This window comes from Hypanus sabinus, chromosome 11 (assembly GCF_030144855.1).
Source record: "Hypanus sabinus isolate sHypSab1 chromosome 11, sHypSab1.hap1, whole genome shotgun sequence".
NCBI classification, from domain to species: domain Eukaryota; kingdom Metazoa; phylum Chordata; class Chondrichthyes; order Myliobatiformes; family Dasyatidae; genus Hypanus; species Hypanus sabinus.
The window spans coordinates 50,990,499-51,000,503 of record NC_082716.1 but is presented as its reverse complement, the minus strand read 5'-3'; the positions used below and the strand labels follow the sequence as shown (position 1 = coordinate 51,000,503).

The window sequence follows — 10,005 nt, the reverse complement described above, 5'->3', positions numbered from 1 at the left end:
TTGGTAAACATGAGTGAAATTGCTACATTTTATATGCTTACAGCTTAAAATTAAAGTTTACTAAAGAAGTTGCAACATATATGTCCAATCAGAAACACTATACATTTAAACATTTGTAGAACTTATTTGATTGATGTCATTTTCTTAAAAAGAAAGACAGAAATGAACAATTACTGTTGCATAGAAAGGAACCAGATTTATGAAAAGCCCAAAAAGTAACAGGACGGTAATAATCTTTGTAGAGTAAAAAATAGAAGTCTTGATACACAATCCAACAGTAAGTGCAACCATAACAAAGGAAGTTATTTCTGAACAAAAATTATAATTAGTTTCTAAGTAGCAGAATTAATCAAGAGGTCTTCACAATATAATAATATTAACCACATGTGCCACATTTTGTATGCATCAGCCAGATCAGTGTAATGGTAGACAATTGTTCAAATGGAAGATACTTAAAGAGATTAGTGTGCAGCATGTGTAATGACCTATTGAGCCACAATAGTATAACATAAGGACAAAGTGTCTTTACCCATTTGTTCCTCTCTTCCTCTGAAAATGCTATTGCAATCAACGCAGAATAAGTTTGTAAATTGTGAATTTTGATGTTACATGGTGGACAGCTGTTCAATCTTGTATTGGAAAGGCAGCATATACCTAAATCTAATGTAATCCTCATCAAATGCTGATAACATCTGAACAAAGGTCACTAGATAGCAATCAGGAATGGAAACAATTGATAAATTCCTCTTTTGTATTCTTTCCCCCTTCCCCCCCCCCCCATCAGCCTTGGAATAGTAAAACTTCTTAAATAAATCTAGCTGAGGCTTGTCACTCAGCATAAAGTGGAATGGAAAATAAAACCATACTGGTCTACTAGATATGTTACAGGCAACACCAAGCACTGCCTTAGCCAATTAAGCCATCAGTTAGATTGAATTTGTTCTTATCTAGTTAACATCATTTTTTTTCTCAGCAGTATTGCTATCTGCTGGTGGTTATCTGTGTCTCTACTTTCTGCAACTTGGAGAGGGGTCTTCTTTAAGCTATTTGTAGAGTGGAACTTGGGTATTTCACCATCAGACCAGTTGATTAATTTTTGGGCAGTACCAATGTTGCCTGATTTGCAAGCACAATGTAGTGGTGTGTCTTTGGCATTGTCTAAGGCATTAATAGAAGCTCCACTGACCAACAATAATTCTACCAATCCCTCGTGGCTGTGTTCTGCTGCAAGATGTAATGGTGTTTTGCGCCAAATATTCTTATCATCAATGTTTTTATTTTTCCCAGCCAATAAAAGTGCTTTGACAACAACACTATGACTTTTGCTGGCTGCATAATGCATTGGAGTATTCCCGTCCATATCCTTTGCAGCAAATCTGGCCCTTCTGCTTAACATCATTGATACAAAGTCCAAATGACCTTCATTAGCAGCCAGATGGAGTGGGGTTTTCTTCTCTTTATTTACTGCATTAGGGTCAGCGTGGCTTGACAGAAGCAGCTCTGCGATAGAGGCATCTCCAACTATAGCTGCCATGTGCAAGGGTGTTCTCATCAATCTGTCTTTAGCATTCACATCAGCCTTGTTCTGAAGAAGACACTCTACTGTTTCTCGGTTACCTCTTTGCGAAGCGATGTGCAAAGGTGTAATTGCCTCTTTAGCAATGGCATTGACCTTTGAACCTGCTCTTATTAAAGCTTCTATCATCGGTGGCTGATTATGAAAAGATGCAAAGTGCAGAGGTGTTTGATCACTGCAGCCGATAATATTTACGTCCATCCCCTCATCAATCAGCAGCTTTGCAACTGAAAGTGATCCAGTCTCAGCAGCAAGGTGCAGTGCACTGTTCATATTTGGGGTCCTTTCATTTAAATGAGCTCCTTTAGTTATCAGGACCTTGACAGATTCAGTATGCCCAAGTTCTGCTGCCAACAGCAAAGGGGTGTATTGCATTTCATTTTTGGCATTGATATCGATGCCCCTTTCAATTAGAACACCCACAGCTCTGTGTTGATTTTTCTGAACTGCTTTAAAGAGTGCATTGACTAGAACGTTAGGGCTAATCCCAGTGGCATACTCCAAGATAAGTTTAATCAGGGATTGGTTATTACTATTTAATGCTCCATCAATCATATCAACATCAACTTTGGCTCCTGCCTCCAGCAGTACCTTCACAGTACTGAGATGTCCCAGGGAGACAGCGTGAATCAGTGGGGTCCTGTTCTTTTCATCCTTAATGTCTGCAGCAGCTCCACATTTGAGAAGAATTTCTGCAATTTTACTTTCATCCCTGAGAGCAGCCATGTGTAGAAAAGATTTCTTTCTCTTATAATTTCCAGCTTCTTCTTTCAACATCAGCTTCACGACAGAGAAAAAATTGTTCTGGGAAGCTAAGTGTAGGGGAGTTTTAGATTCTGTATCCAAAGCATAGCTGTGTGCTCCAGCTTGAAGAAGGACTTTGGCTGCTGCTGTATGCCCTTTCTCTGCAGCCCGGTGAAGAGGTAATTGCCCCTTGTTATCCTTTACCTCTAGCTTTGCTCCTTTATTCAATAAATATTCAATGATCTTAACATGTCCATGGGTAGCTGCAATGTGCAACAGGGTTTCATTAAAAGCATTTATAACATTAATGTCACTGTGTCCAATAGCTTTATCAAGACTGGATAGATCTCCTGATGCTACAATCTGAAAGACATGAGCCAGCTCATTGTGCACTGGTCGAGTTTGAACAGCCGTCTGTAGCTTCTGGTGTGGCTCCTTTTTAGATGCCACATTTTGCACTGGCTTACCAACATTTTTTGAGGTATCCTTAGGGATTTCATCCTTATCTCTCTCCAAAAGATAACCCACAAGCTGTCTCTTAGCATCCCCAAAGCTGCTTGACACATTACTGACATAGCTTCTGATGTAATTGTAGAGAGCTGGTTCAACATGCTTGAGGCAAGGATAGAAGAACAGTCTGCAGGCTCTCTCACCACAAGAAACTAACATGTCTAGGACTCTGGTGTTCATTTCCTCACGTGTCCTGTAATTCAAAACTGCAATTCTTTTCTCTGGTGAAATGACACGATTCTCAATCAACCAGTCTAGAAGATCATCAGTGTGGGTAATCCCTGCTACTAGTTCTTTTTTCTTGCTCTGCAGAACTTCAATAGCATATGGATTTGTAAAAATACCTGTGCCATGTAAGGGCATTGTTGCAGATTGACATGAATCCAAATTAATCAATGAATTGAACAGGACCAGAAGAGTTTGTCTTTCTAGCAATTGCCAAATCTTGAAGCAATGAAGCTCAACACATTTTGTAAACGATGTAGTCCATGGCTGAATGCCTGTATTATCAAGCAGTTAAAATAGCGTCCTCAGAGCCTCATGCACACAGTAAGTCCACTAATTGCATAAGATGAGTTCTTGAATGAGTCCTTAGTTGTTCCATAGTGCCATGGCAACCAGGTTAATAACCTTGTTCCAAAACAACAATAATATTTAAAATGTTGGCAAACAGGTTATTTGATCTTCAGAAGAAATTCTTGAGGAAGTCCTTAATATCTTGAGGATAAAACCGTCAAGGAAAATCAGTTTGCGCTTCTGTGAGCCAAGCAGTTGTGTGCCGTCCAGTAATAGTTCTGTTAGTGGGCTGTTAGAAGTGACGTGATAATCTGCAACCTAGCTACTGTTGCCTGGAGTCCATTAGTTCTTTGTGTTGAGAACCTAATGCAAAACAACAACATACAATCAATGATCAGAGGGAAATCCTTCAAACTGCTTGCAGAGAATTCACCCAAAACTTTTGAGTTTAAGTCTACAGTTGTACAGTTGGCTTGCTTTGGGATCAACTGTTGGTTCATTTTATTCCGTGATAAAAATGGTCTATAATGGTACATCCTTTCTGCTAGCTCTCCAAATTTGTTTGTACAGAATATGTAAGTTAACTGACTATTTAAGTGGCCTACACATTAGCAACTTCGGATTGTATAATTTTGAACAATATAATGCAATGTTTCTAAAGAAACTAAAGTTACTTTAGTAAGTAAAGTTAAAGTAAAGTAAGTAAAGTTTCTAAAGTTATATATTGAATCAATAGCTGAAGATTTTCTTTCATGTAGAGCTTGAATCCATAATTATAACACTGAGAAAACTGGCCATGAATGAAAGCTGATTGAAAACTCAAAATCTGGGAAAGTTAGTAGGCCAGGTTACAAATGTGACATTTACGGGAGCAATGTTGAGGATCCCTACCACCTATCTCACTATCTTTTTGACCCATGACCATCAGGAAGAAATTACATGAGCATCAGGACTAGGACTGCCAGACACTGGGTAACAGCTTCTTCTCTCAGGCTATGAGACTAATAAAATCCTTGCTACCACTGTGGTTTCATCACTGGGATAGAGAGCTGTTTACTGTTTAATGTATTGTTTACCGTTTACCATGCTGTGCAGTACATGCACTTATATTTTATTAACTTATTTGTGGTAATATTTTGTTTAATATGCTGTATGATTTGTTTTTTTGTGAGTGCACTGTGGTCTGTAAAACATTGTACAGTACATAGTACATAACAACCAAACAAAACAATCAGATGGCAATAAACTCGAACTTGAACTTGCAAAGATCAGCTGAAAGGTTCAACATGTGGTCATGTCACACAGCCTGGGGAACTTCCAAGATTAAGTCTTTAGAGCCATTAAAAGTGGTGGTTGAGAAGGAGCATTTGAACCTAAACAATGGCCTAGAAAACCTATGGGATTGTGTTGAATATTGTTCAGAAATAACAAATAGGGGGTAGAGATGTAACCACTGTTTTCTCATCAGCATCCAGATTAGGTTGAAATTGGTTCTGTGAAATATCAACTGGTTCAGCATTAAGATTGTTGTAACTGGCCTGTGTGGTTTTGGAAGGTGAGGGTAATGGAAAGCCAGCTGGCTTGCTGGTTACACAGTGATATGCAATGCTAGGGCTGAAATACACACATGTAGATGTCACGTGATTCAAGCTTGGTTCCTTGCTCAGTCTCATCACCTATGAGTGATGACCTAGTGAATGCTGGCGATCTAGTATTTTAAGTGCACAGTCATCAGGAGGCAGAACTATCAGGTTTGGGTCAGGGAGTGGATGTTTTGGATATTGTTGAGACAGGAAATATAAAAGATATGATTAAAGATTTAATATGAATATATATAATGTTTCCTTTGAAAAACTGGGCAGAAGTAACTCCTGCAACATTTCAAATGTTCTTTCTATCACCACCAGAGTGATCCTTATTCTGGTACCACAGAAAACAAATAACGTACAACTCCCAAAACAACTCACATGAAAGAGGCATTTTTCATGGAGTAGATGGATTTCCAGTTTCCGGTCAACCCGATCCACTCTATGCAGACATGGTGCAGAACAGGCTTGCGGTGGGTGGGTGCTTGGTGGGAGTGAAGGAAGGAACACCAGCTACAAGGATGAAATTGTCAGTTAATCAAAGATTACAAAAATTCTAAGATTTCTGTAAAAATATATTTAACAAAAATTAGATGAAACTTTTACAGAATGGGCAAAGGCTTAAATTGCATTTGTGCATTGTAGTTGGAAACAAATTATTTTAATCTTGAGAAATTCTACAAATGGTGGAAATCCAGAGCAATATACACAAAATGCTGAGGATTTCAGCAGGTCAGGCAGCATCTATGGAAATGAATATACAGTTGATATTCAGGGCCAAGACCCTTCTTCAGGACTGTTATTTTAATATTTGTTAATAAAGTTATTTTAATATTTGAGAGCTGCAATGGGCTGCCACACTGCCATTATATCTTTTGGAGGCATAAGATCTTTTCATTTCTTTTAGAGTATGGGGGGGGGGGCAAAGAGGCAGAGAAATAAGGTCAGATGGTATAGTTCATGATGGCGCAAAGAAGATTTCTCTTCAGAATGATGCTAGCATGAGTTTGGATTTGGCCAAGATGAATTATAGGATAGCACTTTCAATTCTGCAGTCAAAATCATTGATCAATGTGTGAACCTGATCAGGTCAGGCCTGCACAGGCAGGCACCACCCAGACCCCACCCAGCTAACAGGAGTCACTGTCACTCATTTCCAAATTATCACCTGCAGCCTATTTAAACCCAGCTCTCATCCACAATCCTTGTTCACTCATTGAACCAGCTGGCCTCTACCAGTTGCTCCTAGCCTTCAGTTAACTTGTCGCCTTGTTGAACTAGGTATCTGTTGTACCTTGTTTTGTAGCCCCTCATGGCTTGTTATTTTACAGTTTATCGCTCATCACTAAATTGTGTCCGCTGCTCTACACTTGTGTCAAGCCTCCTCTGCAATTTGTGTCAAGACGAGTGAACCAGTAATAGACCCAGCAGAGTTTGCTTGCCCAAACAGAGTCAATCATTGACATGAGTACACGATCCTGAAGCAGCAGGAAACCATTAACCATCTACTCATCACTCTCAACAAACTCTCTATCTCGATACAGCAACCCTGCACCCGTCAACCTCCTCCGAGCTCCAGATTACATTGCCCAAATGCTTCAACAGATCCCTAACCGGATGCCACAACTTCCTGTCCCAGTGAGTCTCATGCTTTGACCTCCAGCTGTCTCTGTATGCTATGGACTGAGCCATGCTGCCTTCATCATTTCTGTTTGGACTGGGAAAGCTCTGACCTGGGCCTCTGCTGCTGGGACAATAAAACCTCCATTTGCAACCACTATGAAGATTTTACCACTGAGATGCGCCACGTTTTTGACCACCTGGGAAGAGGGAGGACAGCAATGTAGTTCAGACACTTCACCTGCATCAAGGCTCTGACTTGGTCCATGGAATTCAAGACCCTCGAAGTAAAATGCAGTGGGAATGCAGAAGCACTGCTGACCCATAATTGTCTGGGACCTTAAGAACCAGATCTGCCAGGCCCTACCTAATGAGCTGGCTAACAAACCTGACAACTGCCAGTAACTGAGTGCTCTGAGGCACTCCAGAGGGCCCACCATTCACTACCCCTACACCTTTGAGGTGCATGACAGATTCTATACTTTCTGTGACTCCAGCTCTGGTGACCCACCATGACCATAGATGTACATCAGTTCATTAATGCCTGCCCTCAACATGCACAGACTAATAAATCCAAACAGCATCCTTCTGAGCTCCTTTGATCACTAGATGCATGTGGTCTCACATTGCCATGGATTTCATCAGAGGTTTGCCACCTTCCAATGGGGCCATGGTGATCATGCTAGCAGTGAACCAGTTCTCCAAGGCAGCTCACTTCGTTTCCCTCCCCATACTTCCATCAGCCACTGAGATGGCAGAGCTGTTTCTTCAACATTGAATTCATCTCCTGCTTCTGGTGTGCCTGCTGTCCCTACTCAGTGAGTTTGCCCTCTGGCTATCATCCGCAGGTCCGTCAGAAAGAACCAATCAGAACATTCTGCGATGCTTCACTGTCTCTATCCCGTTAATATGGAAGAGGTTACCTGCTCTGGGCTGAGCTGTCCCACAATCTACACACTACCTCTGCCATGGGTATGTCGCCCTTTGAAGTGCTTCATGGCTACAAAACTCCTTTGCTCCCCATGGAGGAGCCAATGGTGGTGATCCTGTCTACCAGGGCTCTGATTCGCCACCGCCAGAATGCTTGGAGGGGGGGCAAGGAAGACCATCCTAGCTGCTAACCAGGCTAACTATCACCAGTGCCCAGCCAAACTATTCAGCCTGAGGATCATGTCTGGCTGCCCACTCAAGATCTGCCCCTGTGCATCGACTCTCGCAAGCTCTCACCCTCGTTCATTGTCACCTTCAAGATTACCCTTTGCACTAATCCAATCATTTATCATCGTAGCTGCTACCATCCTCAGAATCAAACCTATCTTCCATGTGTCCTGCCTCAAACCTGTTGTCCATGGACCACTCAACCCACCTGAGCCTGCACCTCCAGAACCTAGGATTGTGTACGCGGTTCACCGGTTGATGATGGTTGATCGGAAAGGGTACGGCCCAGAGGAGAGGTGTTGGGTGTCACCCATATTCATCTTGGATCCATCAATCATCGAGGATTTCCACTGGACCCATCCAGATTATCCTGAGCCAGCGGGTGCTTGATGTGGGATTGCATGGAGGGTCGTATCAGGCCTGCAAAGACAGGCATCTCCCAGATCTACCCAGCTAACAGGAGTCATTTGCCACTCATTTCCAACACAACACCTGCAACCTATTTAAACCCAACTTTCATCCTCAATCTTTGTTCACTCATATGATCTAGCCATTCTCAACCAGTTGTTCCTAGTCTAACTTTGCTCCTAACTTTGTGGTCATCTTAAGTACTGGTTTTCTCTTGTCTTGTGGCTCCTCATGGCTTGTCATTTTGTAGTTTATTATTAAAGTTATATTCACCACAAAATGGTCTCTGCTGCTCTGTGTCAGAGACTGTAAAATATTATCGGGGGTAAATTCAGGATGAGGGAGAGTAAAAGTCTTGATAGAGACAGGTATTGTAACTGGAAGAGAAATAACCAATAGAAAGATAAGAAGCGTGTATACCAACCACCCTAATCCTATAATAGAAAGATGTTAGACTAGTACATCTGTTGACTGATTGGTCCTGTTCTATCCAAGTTAACTAAGGTTGATAATTCGATATGAGGATAAATTATCTCAGGCCAACATTGCCTGCCGTTTAACTGGACTGAATATTAGGCAAAGTTGATTTGGTGTATTTCCAAAGTAGTTATAATGATAGTTTATAAAATTAAGCATTGAGTGAAAAAGAATTGGTTACTCATCTAATTTTTGTTTTAGTTCTCTAGTGATCTCTATCAGACTAATTGTGAAAACTATGAAAGGACTTGCTCTTAAAGGCAAATCTCTCCCATGATGTTAGTAATGAGTTTGGCTAACCACTAGAGGTCAGTAGTGTTTCAAGGATAGACTGTGAAGCCTGACCAATTATAATTGATGATGGGTTGAGATATAATTAGACATTGACAGATGGCATAGTTATAATACAACACAAAGTGACCCTATAAATGTCTACAACTTCAACTCCCAAGCAATTACCTTCTTTATGTCAAAATGTAATTTCTTATTCAGACCAAATCATAGATACCATATTTAATATAAATATTTTGAAAAGCTGTGATTATATATATAAGAATTTAAAGAATGAAATATAACTTAGTAAATGCATCATATTAGAATAAAATTATTTTTAACTCCTTGAGAGGACAATGTAAGGGACAACATCTGTTCAGGTTCTGATTGATTTTCTGTCAGAATAACTTAATTAAAGGTGACGTTCACCTGTTTTGAGTAAAATATGCTGTTGCAAGAAAGTGAGTCTTATACCATGGTGTCACAAAATAGCACTGAAGGAAGTGGAAACCTAAAAACTCAGATCACTGAAAAACTAAAAATACAGCACAAAAATAAGGATTTATTTTTCTGCTTGGATGAAGATAGAAGCATAGAACATAAAAACACTATCTCCAAAAGTACTTTCTTCAAACCTTCTTCCTTAATCATTTAAACGCTTTACTGAAGTTACTTATCTTATTTCCTGTTGGTAAGTGCTGAATTATTCACACCTTGATCTGGCAGCATGTTTTCCCAGCAAGTTGCTTTCTTCAGGTGCTCCAGTTGCTAGAATGGGGAACAAACTGTAAATGAAACCCTTTGGTTTAACACAGTTTATTGGATTATAACATGGTATTAAAGGGGTCATCAATCCTCCATTATGCCGGACAGTGGTGTAATGGCATCCACACCGTACTTCAAGGCGAGAGGTGTCAGGTTCGAATTCAGCCAGCTCCTTGCATGCTTATCATCCATGCAAGGTTGAGTGTCGAGCTAGCAACTTGGCCTCATAAAAACGAATCAGACTAATGCTAAAGAAATAGCAAGGCTGCTGCTCATTGCATACAAGGTGTGGAGAGGAACAACAAAACAACAGCCCTCTGTTACCCAAGCCTACAAACTGGGAATGTGCCTTCCCTACAGCAGGTCCAGAAG

The 10,005-nt window shown here is 40.6% G+C and overlaps 1 protein-coding gene across 3 annotated transcripts; it reads right to left on the bottom strand.

Annotated features, from left to right (window-relative positions):
* Positions 1-790: 790 nt before the first annotated feature.
* caiap (CARD- and ANK-containing Inflammasome Adaptor Protein) lies at positions 791-9,638 on the bottom strand. Of its 3 annotated transcripts, none has more exons than XM_059983595.1 (3): positions 9,582-9,638; positions 5,314-5,445; positions 791-3,709 (listed from the first exon to the last, which is right to left on the bottom strand). In XM_059983595.1, exon 3 carries the CDS (start codon positions 3,191-3,193, stop codon positions 944-946), a length of 2,250 nt encoding a protein of 749 aa, XP_059839578.1. In that variant the 5' UTR covers positions 3,194-3,709; positions 5,314-5,445; positions 9,582-9,638; the 3' UTR covers positions 791-943. The 3 variants fall into 3 exon arrangements, with proteins under 3 accessions (XP_059839578.1, XP_059839575.1, XP_059839576.1); XM_059983592.1 differs by lacking the exon at positions 9,582-9,638 and adding an exon at positions 7,919-8,309; XM_059983593.1 differs by lacking the exon at positions 9,582-9,638 and having other exon boundaries at positions 5,314-5,715.
* Between the last annotated feature and the right edge of the window lie 367 nt (positions 9,639-10,005).